At 35.7% G+C, this 14,562-nt stretch overlaps 1 protein-coding gene across 1 annotated transcript in view; it reads right to left on the reverse strand.

The window, feature by feature from the left end:
* LOC140239925 (regulating synaptic membrane exocytosis protein 2-like) overlaps window positions 1-14,562 on the reverse strand; it is a 196,227-nt gene that overhangs the window by 82,070 nt on the left and 99,595 nt on the right. Inside the window, exons 5-8 of the mRNA XM_072319743.1 lie at window positions 11,542-11,690; window positions 2,950-3,169; window positions 2,323-2,446; window positions 1,091-1,176 (exon numbers count right to left, since the gene is read on the reverse strand). Coding sequence (XP_072175844.1) covers window positions 1,091-1,176; window positions 2,323-2,446; window positions 2,950-3,169; window positions 11,542-11,690 — 579 coding nt within the window. The remainder of the gene's footprint in view (window positions 1-1,090; window positions 1,177-2,322; window positions 2,447-2,949; window positions 3,170-11,541; window positions 11,691-14,562) is intronic.

Here is a 14,562-nt window from a genome sequence, read left to right on the forward strand (position 1 = left end):
GGGTTCTAGATGCTCTCTGGTGCTATCTAAGGCTTATTTTTTCAACATACGATAGAAATATGTAAGAAATCCTTTCCAACGGGAGACAAAGAGCCAGGGCGGGAGAAATTAAATCTCAAACGGGAGAACGGGAGATTTTGCAAATATGGGTTTTCGGCGGGAGATCTCCCGTCGAAAACGGGAGAGTTGGAGTCTCTGCATTGTTAAACGAGTTGTGTTATATACAAATATACTGCAGTCATTCTAAAGGACAAGTTCACCTTCATAAACATAAGGATTGAGAGAATGTAGCAATATTAGTAGAACACATCATTGAAAGTTTGAGGAAAATCGGACAATCCGTTCAAAAGTTATGAATTTTTGAAGTTTTTGTGCAGTAACCGCTGGATGAGAAGACTACTGCAGTGTATGAATAACTTAGATGTCACATGCGTACAACAATATAAGGAAAATATAAAGAGAATTTCACAAAATTTCATCTTTTGAAAAATAGTCCACATTCCCTTGACTCGTTACCGACATATGTCATGGGTAATATTATTCCCCCTGTCTTTAGAAAGAGGCAAGTCAAGTGGTCTTTTATTATGCAAAAAAGGTGAAAATATGTTGAATTTTCTTTACATTTTCTTTATACTGTTGTACGCATATGACTCACAAGTTGTAGTAGTCTCCTCATCCAGCAGTTCCAACACAAAAATTTTAAAAATTCATAACTTTTGCATCGATTGTCCAATTTTCCTCAAACTTTCACTGATGTGTTCCACTAATATTGCTACATTCTCTCAGTCCTTATGTTTATGAAGGTGAACTTGTCCTTTAAAAGCATCCACTATGACTTTCTCATTTCTGTTCTTTTCTTTTTTTCTTCAAAGTGATTACGGTTTTTAGTTAAATCGATCGTTTAAAAAAGGGTATGTGATAAATACAAGACATTTGTTGCATCCTTCACATTACAAACTGACACACAATATGTGTACTCATTTCAGCAATAATCAATGTTAATGCAAGATATGCTCGTCTGCCCTTAGAACTAACTGGATCCAAAACAAAGCCCAGGTCTCATTTTTTAGGACCAAATATTACAACTCACTTTGGCTTGACCTCTTCATGATGGAGTCTGGTCTAGGTGACTGGAACTGGGCCATTTTCTCCCTCGAAGATGGCGGAATCTCACCGCTGATATGATTAAGAGCAGAAGAACAGGAAAACAAAGATGTCAGTCCAACAAGATAAAAATTGAGTCTTTCCAAATCAATGAATTCTTGTATCAAGTTGTTTCTATTGTACCTGACTGACAAATAAAATAAATTGCCCTTTATTGACCTTAAAACAATCTATTCAGTGCTTTATCATTCTAAATTGGATTTTTTACAGCATTTTTAGCATTATGACAAAATCATGGCTACATCTAAAACAATGAATAATCAGTGCTCATTAATGCCCATGGAAGGCAATTTGTTCATCAGTTGCAAGATTAGAGTCTGTATTTTAAAAGTAGGCTCAATGAGACTAGTAAAATGAGAGAAAGGTCTATTCATCTCTTCTCTGATAATCATATTCATGATCTATCTATCACTGATACCACAAATAATGATTCTACACCCTACCAGCCCTGTCCCACCCCACACCAATGCACATCCAGCCCCACCACTGCTATGCCCCACCCTGTCCATTCTGAATGTGCCTCAGAGACTGCCATTACCATCCCTGCCTCACTTTGAAAAACAAAAAAGAAAATACCAAACCTTGCCCCACCCTCCTCTATACATCTTTCTATTTCTTTCTCTCCTGTTCTTTCTCACCATCTTCCATTATTGCTATCCCCTTCTTCTTTGTTTTTCTCTCTTAGCATCACCTGTGTACATGACCATGTATGTTTTGTTTTGTTGTGTGAAATAGTTTATTTTTGTTGTAGTAAAGTAAGTAGATAGTTGGTTGAAACTGTTTATTTATGTCTTTGTGCATTCAATGAGACACCAATATTAAGCTCTGCTTACCGGAGATTCTCCTTAATGGCACTTTGATTTTTTTTAATCATATCTCTGTTCTCTGTGATAATGACTTGCTTACCTTTTATGTACAAAATAGTCATGAATAATGATGAACCATGTGTATATTTCCAAAAAGTGATCCTCGTTGATTACTTGTACCAAGCAGAAACAATAAAATGAAATGCAATGAAAAGAAATGAAATGTCTCATCCCTGTCCCAACTCATGCTCATAGCAATACACAATGCACATTAAGCCCAACCCAATAGTGCCATGCCACCTCCCCAACCCCCCACCCCGCCCATCTATGACTTGCCAGTGAGAGGGCATACCTCATTGGCCGTGCGACCACCAGCTCGACCTGTGGCTCACTCTTGGACTGGAAGATGATATCGTAGACCTTGTTGAGGTCCTTCCCTTGTAAGTTCTGGCCGCTCCAGGACAACACTTCATCCCCTATAGACAGCAGATGAGATAGAAAATTCACAAAGTTAGATTCAAGCGCATCTCAGGGATGCCAACATTTTAACTGGCACTGCAGTACTCTGAGGTCTGGAAAAGCTTTAATTTTTTTTTTGGCTGGAAAACAGTTTTTTCATGTTTCATAGATTAATAGATCATTGGATTGGTGCAATGATTATCCATCTTTTATTCATGATTATGCTGAAGTATAAGTATGAAGGACACCGTGAAATATTTTGAAAATTTGTGAAGAGCTTCATACACTCTTTCACATTTCTTATGGGATGAATAGGGAGAAAACAGCTTAAAACATAAAGAAATGCATATACAAAACACTACAACTTTTTTTTATTCATATGTTATAACCTTTGAATTTAGATAGAAGGGGAGGGAAACTGTGCAAAAAGTAAATGATCATTATTGCCATGTAGTGTTTTTCATCAGAAAAGTGAATGAAGTTTGGTCAGAGATCGCACTGGCTTCAGTCGAGACCGCACCTGCACGAAGATGACCGACGGTGTCTGCAATGCTCCCTCGCTTGACCTTCGATATGAAGGCACCCAGACGACCCGCTTCCTTCATCTTTCCGGCGATGACCTTCAGTCCCAAGATGGCGCTGGAGTCCTGGTGCGTGCAGGCCTCCGATTGGTTCTTGCGCAGCACCATGTGACCAATCAGAACGTTATTCTCCAGGTCGGGCTGCCAGTTGACTGGAAACTGCAGACAGATTTTTCACAAATCAACATTAGATATGAACTCCTTGAACACAGTATCTCTCTTTAACCCATTGAGGATGTTTAGATTTGCTACAACATGCATTTCCAATAGACACCTGCTCGAGTATACTTGGGACTTGTTCTCAACGGGTTAATAATATATTTGATGCATATGTCGTACAGGACTTCATCAGCTCCTCATCAGACTACTGCCATAAGAATCATTCATTTTCCCTCTATTGTTATTTATTGTAGAACCTTCATTTTAAGAAAAAAAAAATTTCTATGAAAATGGTACCGTCTAATCCTGTTACCCAGTGGCGGATCCAGAGGGGGGCACACCAGGCGCGCACCCCCTCTTTATTTTCTGCTACAACAAAAGAAATAAAAAGAAAATAATGGGGGGGGGGGGCGCACCCCTTTAATTTTGCAAAGGCACCTCCCCTTCACAGAATTCCTGGATCCACCCTAGTGTTTCCTATTCCGCACCCTCTCCAAAAAAAGAAAGAAAGAAATGCAATCAAACACAATAAAAAAAAATGTAAGTTGTTAGCCAATCAGAACTGTATATTCAAAGACTTAATTTTCTGACTTGATATTCTGACTTATGTTTGATCTCAACATTTAGTACAACAGGACCAAGATGGGATATAAGACTCAAATCAGCAATGGCCATGTTAGCTTAACCCCTTGAAGACGAGTTGTGAGTACACTAGTGCAGGTGTCTATAGGAAATGCATGTTATGGCAAAATCAGCCCATCTTCAATGGGCTAATGTATTAAGTTAAAGTATTACATGAACATATTAAGAAATACATACATAGAAAATGTACCACATATGACTAGCATGAGATAATATAATTTCCTTTGCCTTAACCCCAAAATTTCATCTGGGCAAAAAGTTTGAGGAATCCAAATATCTGAAATGCGACAATATAAATGTGTGTATGTTAGCATTCAGTTCACTGTTAATCTACTTCCACAACTGAACAATATAATGACACAGAAAGTATTGTGTATCTGTGTTAGAGACCAGAAACTACTACTGTTGTATTAGTGATGCAGATATTTCAGATCAATGACAACTTACTACTGATATTCACAAAATAATTAACGAGGCATGATAGAAGAAATTATATTCGTAAAGGGTTACTATGATCTATAAAGATACAAACTAATGACAGATAGGTAGTTTAATAGCTTTCTATTATATGATTGATAGTATGTGACAGTAAATAGTTACTAACACAAATATATTGTGATTATATCATATAAAATCTATCAGATATCAAACATATTAAGCCCATATGACTTTTTTTTTTACTAAATGATCCTGTAGTTCAAGAGCAAGCAAAGATGTCACACCATGTTTTGAAGTATAATTACATATTTTCATTATCTCATGCAACTGAGTGCATAGGGACATTATCACTATGTGTTATTGGCGATATAAGCACTGTCAGTTATTATTACTATTATCATTATCAAGAGTGCATTACATAGTTTCTGGGAAAATTCTGTTTCATCATCTAATAATTCAGCTCCTATTTTACTCCATCGAATAGGCTTGGATTTCATTTGCAATAAGTTATTGGCCAGTTAATATTGTGTGCAAAGTACAATTGCTGAAGCTGTGTGCAGACTCTATCATTCTGTGTATTGAAACACTCCAATGACATTGGAGTGAAAAGCTTTTGGTTTTGTTTTCAGAGGCACTTCACTTTTATCTATGTCTAGTTAAGCTGTTTATTTTAATTCAGCAATGAATTTACAGCACAACATTCTACTGAATATGCATACAATCTCCCGATACACATTATGTATTCATGCATGTGATGAATATTCATACACACAGTAAATGTTCCTTACAATGTACAGTGGTTTCTCATTCAAGCCGGATGTGTGTGAAAGGAACAACTGAAACTACAATGCCTGTAGTGATAGTGTCATACTCAATTATCCAGTATGTGCTGCCAAAATCATAACCAAAAGATATTAAAACAAAATACAAAGAAAATAAAATATGCATACATTTGAGAAATTCTGAGGAATGCCAATTCACAGAAATTAGAGTAACGTAAGACAAATGTACTACAGAGACTGGATGGAGGCAAAGTGAACCAATCACAAAGGGAGAAAGGTTATTGCGCAGCAAGCATAGACATTGCAAAACATGGATGCATCCAAAAGACAATCATCAAGGGCTCCCCCTCTAGTCCACATGAAGAATACTCAATCAATTGGACGAACGCTACAGTGAGAACTTACAGTAACTCATAGATGCTACTTACCTCACACTGTTAAATACTGGCACACACTTATTAACTCGTTCACTATATCTCCAAAGGTCTCATTGATAGATTAGATATGTATTGTAGATATAAATTATACAAATATGACAACAGAGTTTCAGAAATGACTGATTAATATATGGATAGAGACTGAGAAGTATATCAAAAAGTTTTATGAGAAATATTCTTTTACCATCTCTTCCTCATTCAAATAAGACTGCAGAGACACTTCTAGTCCATGGGTTTTTGTTCCCTAAGCATAATTAATTCAGAGGGGAAAAAGAAACACTATCATACATCATCATGAAAAACTGATATGATATCATAATTCTTTACTACATTTATGGCTCAATCACCTCTTGCAATTGTGGAATGTGAATCAAAATAGATGTACATGGCATCCTATGTCTGATTCAGCATACATTCATTTTGAATTTGATTAATCATGAAATTGTGTTTCGAAGGAGGAGAAAATTTTCAACATTTATAAGAAGAAATAAGCACTTCAAATGAATGAAATGGAAAATAGATATACCATATCTTATGAATACAATATTTTCTCTTTGGAATTAAAACACATCCCAGCTTCAATATACTCCTGAAATATCTATCCTCAAACTGGGATACTCATAATGAAATCATTGCTGTTGTTGAGTGAGCCTCAATTAATTGTATGGAACAGAGCTTTAACATTGCAAACAGTCTCTATGCAATCAAATCAAGATTATTATATTAAAACAATCCAAACAGATTAATATCTGTTATTTTAGATATATGTATATGGTAACCTTGCCATATCTGATAACTGATTGTTTACATTTGAAATTCAATCTTACTTGCACAATGCCTTGTTCATTTTTCAAACCTACTTCCCAGACGTTAATTGTTACCAACTTTCCTTCAGTGAAATTCTGTCCCCACACAAATTTACATTTGTTTTTGTTTGTTTGTTTGTCTTGGAAAGAGGAAGTTGTTCTGGCAACTTTTTATCATTTTCTCATAGTACATCCACCAGAGTACATTAAAAACAAAAAGCAGATTACTGGAAAACTTTGTTAATGGCTGCCCTACCTTAAAAAGCCTAGCTCATTATTATAATCCTTGGGTACCTGAATTTATGACATATCAACTCAAACTACTGCTAAGTTTAATGCTACAGAGAAAAAATGATGCCATTCTGTGAATTGATACTCTGATTGAGTTTTTGAAAAAGAAATCCTGTAACTTAAAAAGAATAAATTTGCTCTTTTGAATATGAATAGACAATTGGTAAACTTGTTCGTGAATTAAATGTTGTAAGAGGGATGCCGTACAAGATTTAATACAACTAGCTAGCTACTCATGGAGACATTGTCCAATTGATCTTTTTTTAATTATTTGTAAAAATGAATTTCAAAGCTTGTAAGTTATCTACATTACACTGTGCTGTGTTCCATGAAATTCTGCCAACTGTCAGCATTAATTAAATCTTGTTTGAATTATAAAATAGGACGATTAACCTCAATAGCTAAAAATTCAGCTTGGACTGGTCAGAGCAACCAACTTGCTTTTGGTAATATGGAGTTGTTTGAGAAGGGTAATCATAAAAAAGACAAACTTCTTGGAACAGTACTGGAACCTAGCTCATCTCACTCTTAGTCATGTATTAAAGGACAAGTTCACCTTCATATACATGTGAATTGAGTGAGTGCAACAAAATTATCTGCGTAGTCACTGCTGGATGAGAAGACTACTACAGTGTATGATGCCGCATGCGTACAACGATATAAGGAAAATAAAAAGAGAATTTCACAAAACTTTACTTTTTGAATAAAGTGCACATTTCTTTGCTTGTTACTGTCGTATGTTAAAGGTAATATTATTCCCCCTGCCTTCTGAAAAGAGAGAAGTCGAGTGTTCTTTTGTTATGCGAGAAAAGTGAAAATATGTTGAATTTTCTTTATTCTTTCTTTATATCATTGTACACATGTGACATCACAAGCTATAGTAGTCTTCTCATCCAGCCGTGACTGAGAAGAAACTTCAAAGATTCATAACTTTTGAACGGATTGTCCTATTTTCCTCAAACTCTCACTGATGTATTCTACTAATATTGCTTCATTCACTCAACCCACATGTCTATGAAGGTGAACTTGTCCTTTAAGTAAACTCCAATAAATGTATTACTGTGCATTCCTGCTTTCTTTTGCTACTTCTGCTTCTGACTGCAATTATGTAATAGGGGAGTAAAGCCCTGAATGAAAAGCACACTGATCATTCAAATGAAAATGAATGGAGAACAAAATGAAATAATAGCAACAAAACAACTTTGAGAGAAAATAAAAATGAAACTTAACAGAGGAAAATAAAAGCACCCACGTGTTGGTTAAAGGAGAGCAGCAAACAAAATAAAAAATGAGCCAAAGGGATAAAAAAAAATGGATTATAAAACCTCAAACTTGGGAAAATCATTGGTTCAATTGATTCACAGCAACAACTCAAAGAATGAAAAAATGAAAAAAAAAATATTGCTGACCTAGTGCCAAAGGTCAAATGCCATAGGTCAGACAAATGTCATGCTTCGGTCAAAGAGATCAACAGAAATAAAAATCAGCTGAGCAAGTCACACAGCACTTTGCTTTATGCATGCCAGTCACAGCAGTAAAAAAAAAGTCATGCAGTGATTTTTACAATCTAACAATCCAATCTCCTCAAGATTTAACAAAATTATGAAATTACATGAAATCACACTCATCAATTGAATAAGTATCTAAATAAATCCACAATACACTTATTACTTGTTAATTTCCTTGGACTAAAAGTAACCAAAGTAAACTGGGGAATTTAAGCAGATACCTTTCATTGCCATCTCATTTCAATAATTACCAATTATATGGTATCATGATTTGTTTTAATGAACCACTATGGATACAATAAATACTATTGTGAGCAAACAACTCAAGGACCAACAGCTTTATGTCCCTTTGAATAAATAAGTAAAATTCATGTATATTGCCCTTAAATCTGCTCCTTTCTCATCTTATATTAACACATATATAGTCCTTGACAAGTTCATTCTCCTCATAGTAAATGCACAGTAGACCTGGTTTAAGCCCACTGTGAGATAAATCTCAATTCCCACACTTCCTTTCCTGTTCAATTTCCCCTACCCCCTCCCCCCCCCCCAAGAAGTACCACTTATCTTGCTCTCAGTTTCAAAACAATATTCACAAAATCCTTGTAATTGAAAAGATTGTTTCGCTCTTTGTAGCAAAGAAAACAGAAAGAAGGAGCTGCTTAGATTTTGTCCACATGGTTTGATTTATTTCCACTAAGCTCGCACTCAAGTGGATAAAACAAAATTGCAGCAAAATGATAAAAGAAAACTGTTGGGATTGTGCACACTGAAGGTGTAGAAATTTGTGCATGGAATGGAAATGGCCATTGCAAATTTACAAATGAAAAAAAAAATATCGCATTAACATATATCTAGAACTGAAAATATTATATCACTTTTGTCTAGAAACATCAACTACTATCGAATGCCTTCTGATGATAAAAATTTTAATCCAGACATACAATTGAGAATGTATTGAGTGTTTAAGTGCAAACATTCTTTTGGAATAAACATTCTTTTGGAATGATAAAGAGTTTAATAGCACTTTGTGCGTTTTAAACATGTATTCACATGTCATCTCTACTGGATATATCTCACATGATATTCAGTTTCGGTTTCCCCTGCTACATCTATCAGTAGTAAGTGCATAGGTAAAGTTACTCTTTTTTAGGTATCCCTAGCTTTATCGTTCAATAAGACATGCAAAAGTAATATTACTCTTTTTCAGTTTTGGTAGTTTCATCTTTCAGTAGTAGGAGCAAGAGTAAAGTTACTTTTTTCAGTTTCCCCAGTTTTATCATTCCATAGGAAGCGCAAAATTAAGGTTATTGTCTCTTTTTCAGTTTCTCTGGTTTCATCTTTCAGTAGGAAGTGCAAAAGTAAAGTTTCTCTTTTTTCAGTTTCCCTAGTTTTATCTTTCAGTAGGACATTCACAATTAAGGTAACTGTTTCTCTTTTTTCCAGATTTCCATTTTTTTTTCTTTCAAAAGAGAGAGGAAAAGTAAAGTTACTCTGTTTTTAGTTTTCCTAGTTTCAGTTTTCAGTAAGAAGAGCAAAACAAAAATTATTTTTTTTTCAGTTTCCCTAGTTTCATCTTTAGTAGGAAGTGACAAAGTAAAGTTACTCTTTTTTTTTCAGTTTCTTGTATTTCAACTTTCAGTAGCGTGTGCAAAAGTGAAGTAAATCTTTTCTCAGTTTCCATAGTTTTATCTTTAAATAGATGTGAAAAAGTACACTTACTTTTTCAGTTTGCTAGCTTCATCTTTCAGGAGGTCATAAAGTTACCCTTTTCAGAGTTCCTAGATTTATATTCCAATAGGGAGAGCAAAGTAAAATGACTGTTTTTGGTTTCCCTAATTTCATCTTTCAGTATGAAGTGCAAAAGTAAGAGTTGCTTTTTTCCCTTTTCCCCAGTTTTATCTTTCAGTATGGAGTGCAAAAGTAAAGTTACTCTGTTTTTAGTTTTTTTACTTTCATCTCATAGTAGGACATGAAAAAATGAAGTTACCCTTTTGGACTTCCTGTTCACTATTTTGTAACTGATGGTATAGAAATTACAACTTCAAATGAGGGATGTTATCATATCAACCAACAAAACAAACGAAAGTTATTTCCCCATGTGCTAACTCATCCAAGCAATTTAGATGATGGTAAGCTTTTTTCATAGCACCTTGGAGTTGAGACGAAAATAAAAAATCTGGACAAATAAACAGTACCAGAGTTTGGCGACCTTATATGATTAATGAGACTGGACAGAGGAACCGACTGTCTTGAAAAATGCTTTCCCTCTGGAGATCCTTCACAAACTTATTTCCTTTTTGTATTTATATTGTAGAAAAATAAAAATCTAACATCTCAATTACAGAGGTTGAGCAAAGCAACTGAAATTATAAATTTAGGTTGTTTGGCTTTAAATAACAGATTTCTTTCTCCCATTATCAATCCCCTTCCCCCATTTCACTGCCAAATTGTTGCAAATGTCAAAGTTTTGCTCAATTATAAACATAAATGTAAGGGACGTGGTGTGACATGAAAGATAATGGCGTCGCATTCATGCAAACTTGACTCACAGCAACACAAGACGAAGGCAAAATGGCATATGACTGGACCGCAGTGAGAGCTGTGTGCATGATTACTCATGGCATGCATGCAAAAACCTCTACTTCTGGAACGTGTTCCTTCTTCTTTGTTTGCTTTTTTTTTTTTAGTGTGTGATATGAAACGAAAAAAAAGGAAAAAAAAAAGAGAGAGTAGTGCGACCTTTGACATTAGCAGGCATGACATCTGACCTTGGCAACTAGGTTATGCTCCTCGTTTAGCGTTGTGCTGCTACAGGTGTCGATGCCGGAGTCTTTGATCTGTCTGTCCTCTTCCTCCAAGGAGTGCCCCGACTCCCCCCTCGTGAAATGGACGATTTTCTTTGGGGACGACACCAGGTTTATTTCCGACTCCGAGTGGTGCCGGACGTGGGACGGGGAGGGGGCGGCGGCCGCCCCTGTCGGGGACGATTTGGAGCCCGCCCCTGCGGGGATGCCGTGGTGGTGGTGGTGGTGATTGATTGCGGTCGTGGCGGGACTTGACGTAATATCAAGCTCCCCTGACCCTGTGGTCAGTTTCAAGGTCAAGGGGCAAGAATTGAATGAAAGTAAAAAATTTGGGAATGGTTCCAATTTTTATGTGTAAAAATCCCGAATTGGCAGTATAAAAATTTGAACCCAGGAAAAAAGTGCAATTTTGTTTTTTCCAGTGATTTTTTTAATTTGAGGGAGAGGGCAGGAGGTGGGTGTTCATTTAAAACAAAAAAAAAAAAGAAGAAAAGAAAAGGAGACAAAGAACACACAAAAAGACAAGATTAGAAACATCACTTTTATTTTTAAAGAAAAAGTTAAAAAAAAGAAGCACGAAGATGGTGGCCTAGAAGCAAACCAGGAAAGCTGAGGGAGGAAAAAAACAAGTAGGATTGTTTTGGTGAGGCTCTACTCTCACCAGAGTCAGGGCGGAGTCGGCCTGCGGATGCTGGTGATTGAGGTGATGCCTGGAGTGGTGACTGTGGTTGTTATGGTGATGCGGAGGATGGCGGTGGTGTCGAGGAGCAAATTCAGGACCAAACCTCTCATCCCAGTAGTCCAGCTCACCTAGAGTGGGGACATCATTACGTGCAGCAGCGGGACCAGAACAAAGATGTTATCACATTGCGTTGCCATGGTAACAATGATTATCAAAAGGGAATACACCTGGAAAAGAACATCTCATTGATCATCTGTATAATCACATGATGAGAATGGAGGCTTAAAGTCCACATGTCATTTTCATTGCAACCCTGAAATTACGACAATAGTATAATCTTACCTCTCCTGTGCTTGATACATCTGTATTATAGCACAAGTATTATCCGGATATTGCATTTATCTCCTACGTCTCTTTGCCGGCAAACCCTATTCACTTTAACCATTTACTAGGTTTGTATGATTTCTGTATTTTGAAGAGTTTTATAGCAGAATGGGTAAAGTACCATTTTTAAAAATTTTCTGATTTTTGAAAGTAAGTACATCATCAGATGGAGGAATATTAGTTATATATATATAAAATTTATGATAAGAAATATCCTGAATTTTCAATTCTTTTTTTTTGGTTTGTTTTTAGCAGCTTTAATCACAAATATCTTAATCTATAATAGCAAGAATGGTGTTAAGCTCATTTTTGCAATGAAACTCTTCATTTCATAATTCACTATATACTATTCTGCTACTGCTACAAAGTCTACTACCATTACTACTAGTACTACTATTGCTGCTACAACTACTACTACTACGTCTGCTGCTACTCCCACTATTGATACTACTACTACCACTTCTAATACCACTACTTCTACTGTTACCACTACTGTTTCTACTACTACGACTACTTTGAAAATGCCTCCTATACCTACAATGGGATGTGTAATATATATAAAGCAAAACAAAGTAAAGCAAAATGTAAAGCAAAATGCTGAAAATGAAAATGGCTCTACTAATGAAAAAGGGCCTACTTCCCACACTACTGTAAAATAGTGACCTTTTATGGGTTCCACGTGAACACTCGCAACAGCACGTTAAATTTCTCAGGCTGTTCCAAGAACAAAATGGTACTGGGGCTTATTACCACATTTGCCTCATAAAGTCACTGAATATCAAATATTTTTATTCTGGTATTAGAAAATTTTGAACAAACTATACTGGCAAATGACATTTGTCCCACTCTATATCTAACAACCTGCCACAGAAAAGATCTGATTATATTTTCAAATGAATTTGAGCATGCAGGAGGATTCTAAAAGGCATCAACACACCACTGACCAGTTAAAAAATTAAAGTGACAAGCAAAAAAAAAAAAAAAATCTCATAGTTGATTTTGGGCTTTCATATTTGGGCAGCAGAAAGTTATGTTATCAATGTCTTGAATTTTCATTTTTCAGCTAATCACTGTGATATCTAGATGGTTTCCTGGCTATCATGGAAGCACTATACAACTTTTTTTTTTTTTTGGGGGGGGGGGATAGGGTGTGCTGTGGGGTCACATAAAGAAAATTACCTCAAAATACATTTATGGTATAACAATGCACCTTGTTTTATTTTGTCACACTTTGTGATAATTAGAACATCCTTGGGTAACTTCAAAATATAAATCTCTTGGCAATGCAGCATTTTCTGTTCAGCCCTTATAGGACAAGTAACCTAATATCCTACCCTACTGACATTGTCTTATACAAAAAATGTTGCCATGGAAACTGAAAAATTTACTTGCATGGGATTTGTGAGAGCAAATTTTGCCCAATTAAGCAGAGTACCCATTTCAGAGGTGAAAATTCTATTACAACACAGGAATGTGTTCATTAAGATCCCACGCAATTATGAGGAGTACTCAATTAGATGATAGTTGCCAATTATGAAGGGACTATTATAGTTTCAAGCCTTGAACTTCAATAGAAAAAAAAAATCCCCATTTTGTAATGGGTGGTTATTGACCTTGTGGATAAATTTCCACATTAGCAATTCCCTTTTCTAATGCAAATTTCTGATATCGAGTCATTATTGTGATGGCTAGGTGCAAATATAGCACCATCCCATATATAACTCATAATCAATATGCACCTATAAGTATTATGACGTGATAATGATGTGTGTGTGTGGGGGGGGGGGGGAGGTGGGGCAGTGTGGGCGGAGTTCCATGCCGAGTGTCCTTGAGTATCAAAACAATCTATTTTCATCACTTACAGAATCTGAAATGGGGGAAAGTAAAGTCTGCTTTATACCATCATTACTGTCGGCAGACTACTAATGTATGTATATAATGTATATCAAACTCATGCAAATTGGTATTTGATATTTGCCGCAACAATACCAACACGCCCACACATCACTCTGATGATTGCTGTTTACATCATATATAAGTGGTACATTCCTTGGTATTTAGATGATTTTACTGCAGGAAATTGGGCAAATGTGATGTCATAAAGATCATATCAGATGATACAAAAGTATTGTTTTTTTAAAGACTTCATCTAACATAGGCTTCACCATCACATAGGTTCTAGTCTATATTCCATAGTTCATCGAGCTGCCACTAGTCAATTTCAGTCTTAGTTTGGTTGTACACTCAAACCTGGCCATCAAGATAATGACTCAATGTCAGAATTTGATGCTAAAAAAGGTGTATTCCTCTTTCAAACCTTTGAAAATGAGAGACATTGAGAGGTATTAAACAAATATTAGGATGTAAAAATGCATGGCATTGAAGTCCAACTTGTGAAACACAAGGTATGAGAAGCTAATTTCAAATTACATCACCCAATATATATATATATATATATATATATATATATATATATATATATATATATATATATATATATATATATTCAGTTTTTAAAATCTAGGATTGTGATGGACCTAAAGAATCAAACCCCATACCCACAGGATTCCTCTTCCTAGCTCTTTGCACCAGATCCAATAGGTAGGGCCTACACTC

The sequence above is a fragment of the Diadema setosum genome, chromosome 16 (assembly GCF_964275005.1).
Source record: "Diadema setosum chromosome 16, eeDiaSeto1, whole genome shotgun sequence".
In the NCBI taxonomy this organism is placed as follows: domain Eukaryota; kingdom Metazoa; phylum Echinodermata; class Echinoidea; order Diadematoida; family Diadematidae; genus Diadema; species Diadema setosum.